At 38.6% G+C, this 13343-nt stretch overlaps 3 protein-coding genes across 9 annotated transcripts; all 3 read left to right on the forward strand.

The window, feature by feature from the left end:
• On the forward strand, positions 1-2144 carry LOC105177289 (pentatricopeptide repeat-containing protein At3g29230). The gene has a single exon (XM_011100380.2). The coding sequence runs from the start codon at positions 245-247 to the stop codon at positions 2036-2038; it is 1794 nt and encodes a 597-aa protein (XP_011098682.1). The 5' UTR covers positions 1-244; the 3' UTR covers positions 2039-2144.
• On the forward strand, positions 3161-4604 carry LOC105177291 (UPF0301 protein BF2109). The gene is made up of 2 exons (XM_011100381.2): positions 3161-3430; positions 3623-4604. The coding sequence occupies exons 1-2, from the start codon at positions 3286-3288 to the stop codon at positions 4384-4386; spliced, it is 909 nt and encodes a 302-aa protein (XP_011098683.1). The 5' UTR covers positions 3161-3285; the 3' UTR covers positions 4387-4604.
• LOC105177292 lies at positions 7597-13282 on the forward strand. 7 transcript variants are annotated; one of them, XM_011100386.2, is made up of 5 exons: positions 7628-7750; positions 7956-8171; positions 9195-9430; positions 9515-10277; positions 10944-13282. In XM_011100386.2, exons 3-5 carry the CDS (start codon positions 9197-9199, stop codon positions 12935-12937), a joined length of 2991 nt encoding a protein of 996 aa, XP_011098688.1. In that variant the 5' UTR covers positions 7628-7750; positions 7956-8171; positions 9195-9196; the 3' UTR covers positions 12938-13282. The 7 variants fall into 7 exon arrangements, with proteins under 7 accessions (XP_011098687.1, XP_011098688.1, XP_011098689.1 ...); XM_011100387.2 differs by having other exon boundaries at positions 8143-8171; XM_020699220.1 differs by lacking the exon at positions 7628-7750 and adding an exon at positions 8406-8429 and having other exon boundaries at positions 7774-8171.

The raw sequence follows: 13343 nt of genomic DNA on the forward strand, positions 1-13343 counted from the left end.
ACATGGTTGTGGAACTCACATCAGATTTTGTGCAAAATGTTGCATAATCCACAATCCACATTGGAGGGGGCAAAATTGAGTTTTACCTTCCAAAATATCATCAGAAAAAAAAAAAAAAAATCAGATTCTTATCTCTAGTGTCCACCGTTCGTTCACACACTCGTTCTATTCCAATTCAAACTTTCGGCCCGCCGATTTCATCTCTGCGCATGCGAGCTAAGTTGTCTTCCCCACGAACTACAAAATGCAGATGCCCGCGCCAATTCGAGCTCCGACGTTTTTCTCCAGGCGGAGGCTTTTCGAGCAAAAACTCGCGGACCTCCACAAGTGCACGGACTTGAACCAGCTAAAACAACTCCATGCTCTCATATATAAGTCCAATCTTCATAAAGATCCCTTCGTTGCGCCGAAACTCATCTCAGCGTTGTCATTGTGCCAACAAATGTCATTAGCAATCAATGTGTTCGATCAAATTCAGAACCCCAATGCTCATCTGTGCAACACGTTAATTAAGGCCTATATTAGGAACTCTGAGCCTGACAAAGCTTTTGAGGTTTTCAGGGAAATGCGGTGGTCTGGAATTTTTCCGGATAACTATACGTATCTTTTTCTCCTCAAGGCCTGTTCGGGGTTGCAATCCGTGAAAATGATTCATGCCCATGTGGAGAAATGCAATCTTTACTCGGATTTGTTCGTGCCCAATTCGTTGATTGATGCGTACTCCAAGTGCGGGTTGATTGGTGTTAAAGCTGCCAAGATTGTGTTTGATGTAATGGAGGAGAAGGATGTTGTTACTTATAATTCAATGATAAGTGGGCTGGTAAAGGCGGGTGAGTTGAAGCAAGCGAAGAAACTGTTTGATGAAATGCCTCATAGAGATAAGGTGAGTTGGAATGCCATTTTGGATGGGTATGTGAAGGCTGGAGAGATGAGCGCCGCGTTTGAGATCTTCGAGAAAATGCCATCAAGGGATGTCGTGTCATGGTCTACGGTTATTTCTGGTTATGCTAAAACGGGTGACATTGAGATGGCTAAAGTGTTATTTGATAATATGCCGGACAAGAATTTGGTTGCATGGACAATAATGATATCTGGGTATGCTGAGAAGGGACTTGCAAAGGAGGCAGCCGGACTTTATGACCTTATGGAGGAGGCGAGATTGAAGCCAGATGATGCGACTTTTGTTAGCATTTTATCTGCAAGTGCTGAGTCTGGTTTATTGGGCCTAGGGAAGAAAGTTCACCGGTCTATTCTGGAAAGTAGGTACAAGTGTGGTGCCCTGGTTAGTAATGCTTTGATTGACATGTATTGCAAGTGTGGAAGCTTGAATAGAGCATGGAGCATATTTAGTGCAATGGGAAGAAAAGATATCGTCAGCTGGAATGCCATGATCCACGGGCTAGCCATGCATGGGCATGGACGGAAGGCTCTTCAGCTTTATGATAGGATGAAGCAAGAAGGATTTGCACCTGATAAAGTGACTTTTGTTGGTGTCCTTGCTGCTTGCAGTCATGCCGGTATGGTCAACGATGGGATATATCAGTTTTACAGCATGGTGAATGACTACGGCATTGCTCCTGAAATAGAGCACTATGGTTGCCTTATTGACCTTTTGGGTCGTGAGGGGCGCCTCGGCGAAGCTTTTAGGCTTCTCCATAACATGCCTTTTGAACCAAATATTGTTATTTGGAGCTCTCTGTTAGGGGCTTGCCGAATGCATAATGCTGCGCAACTAGCTGAGGAGGTTCTTCACCAGTTAGTGAAACTAGAGACAGCTGGGCCAGGAAACTTTTCTGTGCTGTCAAACATATATGCTGCAGCAGGAGACTGGGGAAGTGTTTCAAATGCAAGATTGCAGATCAGAAAGGTAGCCAGCAAACGGCCTTCTGGAGTTAGTTTAATAGAGGTAAATGATGAGTTTCATGAATTCACTGTTATGGATACAACTCACCCTAAATCAGACGGAATATACCAGACGATCAAGGGACTGAATCAGCATCTTACAAAGATACCTTATGCTCCATCCATTGTCATCTAGAACCTGGTTGTGGCCCAGTGGGTTGATGCCCTTGATGTGGGGCAGAAAGTCTTTACGGTGAATGTCATCAGAACCTTCTCTGTACAGGCATGAATCAGCAGGTATACTTGTCCGCAAAAAGAATTCGTGGTCACTGTTCTATAGTTGTATAATTGTAAGAAATTAACATAATGCAAGCAAATATTTGAGTTTGGAAAGTGTAAAATGTACATGGTGATACTATTCTGTAGATGATAATCTGTTCACTGTAATAAATACTGGAAAGTATCATTTGCTAGTAGTCTAGCACTCACTCTGAGAGCTTCATTCAATTATGCCATAATACATCATATTACTTTCTCTAATTTTACACCGTTTTTTCAGCTTCAATTCAACCATCATGTTTTTAGCACTGTATTATCACTCTAGGACCATCATAACAAAATCAATTTTCTTTCAAGATTATTAATTGTGAGCCAACCTGTTTCTTATCCAACATTTGGAATTTGGAATGCAAAAGCAAATGTGAGGAACATTCTTTCACTAATTTTTTTAGGAAATAGAATTCGAAATCAAAATATTGATAGTTAACTCAAATGATTGACAAATATCTTACAAAAGATATATCACAATCATTCATACGCTCGGTGCATAAAGCATTCCTTTTTCCTTTTTCTTGGTTGGTAGGGAGAGGGTTGGGGGGGGCGCAAGCATTGCTCTTATTTCCCCACTTTTGAGATATGAAAAAATTCAGGCTACCAATGACATAATGCCACGATAGAATACTATAAATTTGCTACTCTTAAGTATTCTTGGGTACTTTTTCAGTAAAGGGGTGGGCCCTGGTCCTCTGATCCCCCACCATCTCCCTCCAAAATTAATGCACTTTTCAGCTTTCTGTAGAAGGCAAAGTAACAACAAACAGAAATACAGGAATGGCTGAAACCACGCCACATAATCTATAAAGGACCAAAACATTTTTCTAGAATAACCTCAACCACCAGCACTTCATTCTTGCACCCAATAAAGTCTCGAAAAATGGCTGTGCGGTCTGCTGGGCCTTTAATGTCAGCTGGAAAAAACCAAAGGGTCCCACTTGGACATTATGGGTCTAGAATAATTCGTGGTGCAAATTCATCCGCATTCCACATGCTAATATACAGTGTATCTCAGCTTATCCTTGAGCTACCATATGCTCTATATACAGTGCATATATATTATTTTCCTCGAAACACAGAGTCATCAAGTTGAGCGAGAAATAAACCGCCATGGAAGCTTGCTGTCTCTCCTCCAATTCCTTCACAAAAACCATGGAAGTTCTTCCCTCAGTCAGAGGCAGAATTCTTACACACACAAGGAAAATGCACACGAAGTATCAAACCAGGAAATTTGGTGCTCCTGTTTCTATATCATGTATGTTCTTCCCTTCTGTGGTTTCTTTGTTTTATAACTCAATCTGTTCTCCTTGTTCGAAGCTTCTTAGGTATGATTCAAGCGCTAAGATACAATCATAACATGGTTGATGAAATCTTGATTGATGTGACTTAGCTTGTCAGACTTACATATGTTTCAGTCAGAACTAATGAAAATTCAAATGTTTATCAGGTTGCCAATCAGGTCCAGCGTCAGCATCATCTCAGGACGAAGATGGCCCGTTTCTTACCTCCGACTGGCGATCATTCAGAGCAAGACTAGTCGCCAGAGAACGAGCCTTCCCACTCGAAGAACTTCCCGATGCAGTTCTTGATCTAGATGCCCCAACGGACCAGCCTCAGCCTATGACAATAGGAGACAAATGGGCACACACCATCCACGAACCAGAGAAGGGCTGCTTGTTGATCGCCACCGAGAAGCTCGACGGCGTCCACATCTTCGAACGAACAGTTATCCTGCTACTTTCCACCGGGCCAATAGGCCCAACAGGCATCATACTCAACAGGCCATCACTCATGTCCATTAAGGAGATGCGGTCATCGGCATTGGACGTATCTGGTGCGTTTTCAGACAGGCCATTGTTCTTCGGCGGGCCGTTGGAAGAAGGGCTGTTCTTGGTGAGTCCCCAGCAAGAAAACGACGGAGTTGGTAAGAGCGGGGTGTTCGAGGAGGTAATGAAAGGTCTGTATTACGGCACGAAAGAGAGTGTCGGCTGTGCTGCTGAAATGGTGAGAAGGAATGCAGTTCAAGTGGAGGAGTTCAGGTTCTTTGATGGGTACTGCGCTTGGGAGAGAGAACAGCTGAGGGATGAGATATGGGCTGGGTATTGGACTGTAGCTGCATGCAGCCCAAGTGTTGTTGGGCATACCAGCGTCGGAAGCGTTGGGCTGTGGGAGGAAATCTTGGGCCTAATGGGCCCAAGAAAAGTTTGGTGATTCTCAGTATTTGGGCCTGGAAAAGAGTCATTGCCCTGAAGGGAGTTTGTAAATAATCTTAATTAATAGCAAAATTAGGCTTATAAGTTGCAATCCGCTTTTCTCAGAAAAGCACGACTATTAGCTTACCTGAAAACTGATATTTATGTCAAAAGTGTGTAATATTCTGCCTCTCTCCGCAATTTCCTTTAATGAAACACGCTTTTGTCTCTTTTTCATCTTTCTCCTTCAAAATCCTTTTGATGCAGCATCAATTATTACTATTTTCTTTAAAAAAAATAAAATCTCCAAAAAATAAATTAAAAAAAAGGGAGTAAATTCATTTATTAAAATAAAAAAAAAACGAAAATAAGAGTAAAAGCAGTAGAGAACAATTTAGAAAAAATGATTACAAATATTGGAGATTCAAACTAAGTCTGGCGCTCTGCTGCCTACCCAAAGACCAAAGTGTTCCATATTTGTGTAAATTCTGGCCAACTGGCTCAAACCACTACATTCAATTTGACTTTCTCATACAACCAATAATTATCTCATTATACTTTTATCTTAAAATAATTATTTCTCCTCCTCCAATACTTTTTCTATTGAATTTCTTACTATCTCAATTTTACAGCTGAAATTAAGTACATAAATATCTAAGCTGGCTCTTAATCATTAGGTAGAAAGGACATTGTTGATGGTGTTTACTAAGAACAACTAAGCCTCACAAATGGCCAAATTTGCCAGCCTAATTCCGGATTACGTGCACCATTTCTCGTTCAAACTATTTATAATTATATCAATATCTCAATATAACATAAAAGTAAATGAACAGTCACTCAAACAGTACGGTGCAGAAGCAAAATAGCACAGAATATATGCTCGACTCATGTATTATTAAAGTACGTAGATAAAAATAAATAAATAAAATTTATATGGAGCATGATGATAACTCCTAAAAAGGGACAAATTATTGATGGAATATAGGTATTTGGGCATTTCCTAAAAGAGTAAAATGGATAAAAAAAGTGGGGCCTAGAATTTTTTACTTGAGGAGATGAGTTTAGGTTGATGAGGGAAAGATGAGAAGTTGCATAATATCAAATCCTCAACTAATGTTTGCCCTATAAAATCTTAAAAGGAATAAGGGGACCCTATGTAGTATATGTGCATTGAGAAGAGGACAAATACATGATCCCACCCACCCCCCTTCAATTTCTTCCCATTTATGAATCCCATCTAATCTTTCTCTCCAACAACATCACCACTTTAATACTAATACTATACTTACTCCTACTTTTCCATTGCTACACTAATATTAGGTTTTAATTTAGGGTAAATTATATCTCGCCCTCTTGAGATTTGACATAATTATAAATAACTTCTTTAGATAAACTGAAAAGTGTAAAAAAATCTGAGAATGGGTAAAATAAATAACTTATACGGAATATTAATCCATAAAAGTACTTTAGAAAATTCTAAATATAATCCAAAAGGGTATTTTGATAAGTTCACCATAAAAATTAATCGGAAACCTAAAGTAGGCTAATGAAATGGGCTCATTGTTAGATGAATGATAATATCAGGGAAGTATTTATAATTTCTCAAACAATAATGATGATATTTATAATTATACCAGATTTCAGGGAAGGTGGCTGTAATTTTACCCTTTAATATTTATTTTAATTCTGATCACTCGGTATAAAGAAATTCAACCTCGGATTATAAAACATGGGCTTTACTTAGATTTTGTGTATATGTCCTCAAGCTAGTTCAATCCTCGAGTTACATAATTAATTATAAGATAATTGATTTTACATATGTAGAATCACAAAATTAAAAAACTTACTTCATTTTCAAGATTCATGACGGAATTAAAAAAAAAATAAAAATTGAAAGTAGATTCCCAGAAATAGGTAAGATTTATGATTTGATGTAATAAAAATAATTAGAGGGTAAGAGGATTATTGATGATAGAGGGATGTATGGGTAAGTAAGAGAATAGAATAGTCTCCGTCCGCTGCAATTATTCATTCTTCATGAATGCTCATGTTTCCATTCCATTACCCAACCTGCAAATTTTATTACTTAATTTATTATTCGTTTCATTGAAGTTGAAATTATTAAATGTGCTAATCAGGGTAGGTGACAAAATGCCCCTCCCAATCCTTTTTATTACCTCACAAAACACCCCTCCCAAGTTTATTTTTATTTTTGAATGAATCAAGAAATACAACGACTCAATCGTAAATTCATACTACAGAAAATTAATAATACATTATAGACTTATACGTCTGGTGGAACTCACCCCCATCAAATTTACTCGTGAATGAATTATGATGCTTCTAACATACACTTTTTTGGTAATAATAATAATTATGTGATTACATTAATGTTGTAATAAATTGAACAATATATTTGATTTATCATGAAATAAATTACAAAAAAATCATATAAAATATTAAGTATGACTTGAACTCGTGACTTCGAACATGTACGTAAATCTGAATCACATTGGTTTTTGAGATAACATTTAAAATAAAAGGTTTACCAACTAATTTTTGATTTGTCAATTTATATATAAAAAAAAAAGAAATTATAAATTGGGAGGTCCTTATCTGCATAAATAAATATCTGTTCTTCCCCACTTAGGTCGTTGTAATTCTCCCATGTAACAGCCATTCTATGAGTCAATCTAAGAAACATATCATCCTATGTCCACGCGCCACGGGTGCACGTGGTGTTCCACTTGCCGGAGTATATCTTTCATCGTACACCCTCATTGTACTTTCTAACATCTTTCAGTCGCTACCCCTGCGCGTGGGACAAGAAGCAGGTAGATGAGGTCAGTTAGATGCTTTTAGGAAACTGGGGTGGGAGAGTTGCATTCTTTCTTGCATCTTAAATCATGTGTACATTTCCTCTTAATAATTATTATTATTATTTTTTAAAATACACACACACACACATATATATATATATTTAAAAAAAATAAACAGAATCCCATTTCGGAAAAATGAAAAATATATATTTTATTTTTTTTATGGTCATATGTAAAAGAAATAAATGATGGTGTTTGAGAGTTGGAATTTTGAAGAAAAAAATAATGTAGGCCAAAAAGCATGGAAGGTGAGAGAATCTGAATAATGTAATAAATGTCCCAACAGATAGGCAAGGCATGCCTTTCTCACTTCCTAAAAAACCAAGAAAATCTATATGAATAAATTAATAATATATTCTCACATATATATGTGTGGTTTCTTGGTGTTTTTTAATCTTTCTTTCTTGTATAACTGTACTATTATTATCAAAGTTTGATATGGCCAAATGGGAAAGAAATGATTGATTCTAAAGCCAGGAGAGAAAGAGAAGTACATAGAATAAGGTGAGCTCACATGTTGACAAATTTCAGGTCATTGTTCTTTGCAAAAACACTTGTTACTTGTTCATGTTTGTGTTTGTACACAGAAGAGATCTTATCTTGGATCTCTCTCTCACTCACTCTCTGTGTGTCTCAATCTCTCTTTCTATGTAGTTTGGCTGATTGATCAAGAACTGTATTTTTCTCTTTTGCTGTTTTGGTTTTGAAGGTTCTCCAATGGCAGTAGAAAGATTCCAGCTTTGTTCTCTGGGGTCCTTCAATTCTTGTCCTTTTACTGCACACAAAAATTCCAACTTGTCAAACTGAATTTTTCTTTCTAGCTTTCTGCCCTTCCTTGTGCTTTGCTTTGGATAATTTTTGACCCCTTTGGTATTTGTTTATATGGAGCTGTAAAGGAGTCAGAAAAAAGAATCTGGGTTTTGAGGTAATTCTGTCTCTTTTTATACCTCATACGTTTTCTTTTCTTTTTCTTTCTTTCTTTTTTTTTTTTTTAAACTTTTTGGATTTTCTTTCATTAAGACTTTGAATATTCTTTTCTCTTCTTGCTTTCTTATGAGTTCCAATTTTCTTGCTTCCTTGTGCTGTATATACATTTGGATTTTAATTATGGTATTCTGTGGTTCATATTCTGGGCTGGCTTCTTCTGAGAAATTGATAGCTTGTGCCTTTGGTTCTTCCCATGGTATGATGCTGTTCTTTAATGCTCTCCCTCCACAGTAATAATTGCTCAACTCAATTTCGCCCATTTTAAGAAATTTCCTAAATGTGAAATAGAACAGTTCAAGAAATGGCATATTGTTTGTGTTTTTCAAACTCTGGGCATACATGAAAGCCCTACTGTAAATCGTTTACGGTAAATGGACTGTAATTTGTTTATGAAAGAAGCAATATAGATTGTGGTTAACATCATCTCAGAAAAAGTAAAAAGGTTGTGGTATTTTCTGAATTGTAGTGTGTATGTTGTTTGATTTGCAGTAGTTGACTACTGGTTGGATGTGTAGTGACATTTTGCTGATGATTATTATCTGAGCATTCTTTTTACATTTTGATGAATGATCTGCTGGATAGCATCCGTATTTACGTGCCGGGAACTGATGACCTGCAGAAACCAGCTGGAAGGAAAGAGCCACTTTCCTAAATCATTGTGCAAAATTAGATAGGAACGATCTGATTGAAACATAATTATATTTGCTTAAATGAGTGCGGAGAAGTTCAATATGTTCGTTTTTTAGGTCAAGGAGTTTCTTGTGATTTGCTTAGTTTGTTAGACTTGGATAATGCATGAACTGTACTCATTTGCTTCATGGTTCTTTGAGGCTGGATGTTCTAACCTGTTGTTAACATAACAGTTGACTCTCTTCGACATTTTGTTGTTATTATCTTTCTTGGGTGAGTTAGTTTAACTAGTGTTTTGGGTAATTGTTGTTTTGCTCCTTGTTGATTCCAGGGATGGGAACTAAAATACAAGGTAATGCATTTCTGCGGGAGTCTCATTCTGTCATTGATCTTGACGGAAGCACAAGCAGTGGTGCGAGGACCTTATATCATGAGAACCAGCTTCTGAGAAATGGACAGAATCCTGACTCATTCACATCCCCGATGTACACAAATGGTTATCTGGGATATGACTCAGAGAGAGTGAGGCAGACAATTCTCGAGCATGAATCGATTTTCAGAAATCAGGTACAAGTGATTCGACGCCCGAATTTTGTGAGAAATAGACAGGTGAGAAACCATCTCATATTTTCTGTATGCCTAACTGTGCAGATCCAGGAACTGCACCGTCTTTATGCAAGACAGCAAGAGCTGATGAATGAAATCAAGAGGAGAGAATTAAACAAAGATGATATGAAGGGAGAAAAGCATCGGTTGAGCACTTTGTTCGCTCCCATCCCTCCTGGAGATGCAAAAAGAACATGGAATCTCCCTCATTCGATGGCTGATTGTCTGCCAACGTCAGGCACTTCTAGCAAACTGTTTCCCAGTTTTCCGGAGGATAACGGTGTGCCCGTATTGCCCTGCACCCAAGACATAAGAAGTTTGAGGACTTGTGAACCTTGGTTGTCTAAGTGCAGCGTTTTCCCAAATGGAACCTATACCCTCGGAATTCCAGCTGATATATACCATAGAAATCTGGAGAAGCGGATGCAAGAAAGATTTTGTAAATTACAGGGGGTTGAAATTGCCTCCACAAACAGGAACCATCCAGCCGCATACGGTAGAGATGCTAAATTTTCTCTTACTGCTGTTCAGACATCTCAATGTGATACTGAGGCTTTGGGATTTAACTTGTGCTTCAAACGTACCAATCATCCAGGAGACACAAGTTTAACCAACCCAAGAGATGGAGTTCCTGATGGTCCAACGCTTTCAAGAGGAGAGGTAACTCCAAATACATGTTCAAACTTTAATCTAATGACTAGAGATTTCTTTCAAAATTCCCTGGATGCAAAGAACGGGAGTTCTCTGAGCATTCTGGGATCGAGGAATGAAAGAAGTGGGAAGGAGCATCACTCTGATGACCATGCAGGTATGCCTATATAACATTTTGTTCAAGTTTTGAGACTTCTATTGCACAACTGGCTTAACGTGACCTTCTGAGTGTGCTTTAGTGTAGTTTGTTTGCATTTTCAAGTTTGGTCAACTCAACAGGACTTTACTATGTTTTAGTATCCTGTTACATATTCAAGTTGAAAGGGACGAATCTACCCCATTCAAATACACACACACCAAAAGAAAAAAAAACAAAACAAAAAGGGATGCATTTGACCTCTGCTTCTGTAAACTTTCGTGCTTCTGTAGACTTCCGTGACAGTTATTTCATGTGAAAAACTTATTGAACCCTGTGTGTATATATTGTGGCATGAGAAATACCCCTCGTGAGTGCGGGATCTCCTTTTTGTTGTATGGCTACTATTCCATCATGCATAAAACCCACTTATCATATCATATTGCGCCTTTGTGTATTTAGCTGAGATATTTTATTCATATAAAGATAGGCCGTTCACCAGGGTTCTTGGTATAAGTTTTCATGTTTGTCTGACGACGTACAAAGCATGTGAATTTTTTTTGCAAGAATAGGCATTTCTAGTGTTGATCTAGGTTTAGAGAGCACATGGCTTCATTTTAGCTAGACTAGGTCTTCTGCTACAATTCATTCATTTCTCATGCTGTATTTAATTAACGCACTTTCCAGAGAAAAGGAGATTTGACAAACATTCTTCTGTTGGAGACTTCGGTTCTGGCAAGTCACTGGCATTTCCTCAACCACTACAGGCTGAACCACGAAATGAACCTTCAAATTGTCCGTTGGATATGGGTACATCAGTGCCTCGTGGGAAAAGGAAAATCTTTGGGGTTGAAATTTCTGAAGAAAATGATGGTCCTTCTAACGTTGCTTCCAACATTTCAAGTACTCTGGATCAGAAAGTTGGACCTCATCAAGAAAATCACCATGTTGTCTCGTTTGATTCACCCTCATGGATTTCTAAATCTTACGTGCAAAATCTTGAGCTTGGTGGAATCAATGGGAATAATGGCAAAAACAAGGCAGATGTGGAAAGCGAACTATCGAGCCAGAAATCCTATCATTCTGATATGAATGGGAAATGGTTGCAGGGCTGTTCTTCAATTGGATCAAACTTTGTCAAAGGGCAAAGTGATAACAGAAAATGTTTCATGAATATGGATGACATGAACTTGAAGCCTGCAGAAGTCTTGAAGAAAAATCCAGAAAACTTCCAGAAGTTTCAAGAGGTGGTTCCTCAACATCATACTGTTCTTGCAGATTGTCAAAGCCACCGGGAGAATTCCAGGGGAGGGTTGCCCTGGTTTCTTAAAAATTCACAAGATAGTGGTGATCCAAACAAAGGGGTGAAGAGGTCGTATTTCATGAATCTGGACTCTTTGCAAAGTTGTTCTCAGAAGTTCTTTGGGAAATCTGAGATGGCTGATGGCTCCTTTCAAGCTTCGAAGCAGGACAAGGAAATCTCAGCACCCAAGGATGTGGAGGGTGGAATCAATGAGATCAACAACAGTATCAGTACTAAAAAGATTCTTGGTTTTCCAATTTCTAATATCGTTCAAAGCTTCAAGGATCCAAATTCTGGAGACAACCTCTCTAGGGCCAACTGCCCTGGTATCTGCGGTGATAGTGCTACAAAAGCTAAAACAGATGAAGATGTTTCAAGGAATCAGCTTGAAACCAAGAATCTTGTTTTACAGAAAGGATTAAATAACTATATATCTGACTTGAGGCATCATATCGATTTGAACTTGTCTTTGGAAGAGGAGGACGCTCCATCAGCACCTTCTGTCCCAACAGCTATTGTAAAAATTGCAACCACAGAGATAGATTTGGAGGTTCCAGCAGTTGTTGAATTCGAAACTAATACATCATCTCCTAAAGAATCCAAGTCTAGGAAAATGGACATGCCTCAAGGAAACCCTGGAGTTTCTTATGAAGAACGTGATAGAATTGCAGCGGAGGCCATAATTTCCATCTTGTTGTCTGGGAAGAAGAATTTGGTTGATGACTGTGTTTGCGGGCCTCCAGAAGTCGCATCTAGGGATCATCTCAAATGGTTTGCAGAAACAATTTTATCTCAATGTGGTGATACTCCAAGCATTTATGTCGAAGTTCCCTTGAATCAGAATGGATCATGTAAAGAAGAAGAATCTATTCCTGATGGTATGGACTACTTTGAGTTCATGACATTAAAGTTAGAAGAAACCAAGGAAAAATACTATCACTATGAGCCAGCTGTGTTGAACAATCCAAGTGACGATGAGATTGGGAATGCTACATTGTCCAAAAGGTCTCGAAGAGGGCAGTCAAGGAGGGGGAGACAACGAAAGGACTTCCAACGCGACATACTTCCTGGTTTGGTTACATTGTCACGTCTTGAAGTGACTGAGGATCTACAGGCGTTTGAAGAGTTACTGAAAGCTGAAGGTAGAACTTTGCAGTCAGGTTTGTCACAACGAAGCTCCACGAGGAACGGTAGGGGAAGGAAGCGTTCGGCTGGTCCAACGACACCTATAACCACAAGAGCACTTTGCTCAACCCCAGTGCAGAAGCCCATTTGTCAACTTGAGGAGAGAAGTTTAGCGGGATGGGGAAAGAAAACTAGGCGTCTCCCACGGCAGAGATGCCCCAATGCGATTATTTCGTTTCCCGTAAAATGCTGACAAATCCATTGTCCTGGTTTTCTCTTGATGAATAGACAACCGAACTCAGGGAGTGGCATAAAGACTTTCTTCATTATTGAGCTCTAGTATCAGTTTTTGTAAATAGCTATAGAGTTAATATTATTCTCCCGACTTCAATATCAGTAAACTGGTGTAAGTTTGTTGTCGTTACCATTGGTTCCTCCTGCCGGAAGCAAATATGTTTATGATTAATTACTCGACATTGAGACCAGACTGGTACTATCATGTCACAATTCTTATGTTACTGAGTTCTTGACCTTTGTATGGGATTTTCTGCCGTTTTCATAGGCCTGCTTAGCAATTGCAATTGATGTTGTTCCGCCATCTTCATTTCGTTCTTTCTACTTTAAATGTCATAACGATAAATGGCTTGTAAAAGATTGCC

The sequence above is a fragment of the Sesamum indicum genome, linkage group LG15 (genome assembly GCF_000512975.1).
Source record: "Sesamum indicum cultivar Zhongzhi No. 13 linkage group LG15, S_indicum_v1.0, whole genome shotgun sequence".
Classification (NCBI taxonomy): domain Eukaryota; kingdom Viridiplantae; phylum Streptophyta; class Magnoliopsida; order Lamiales; family Pedaliaceae; genus Sesamum; species Sesamum indicum.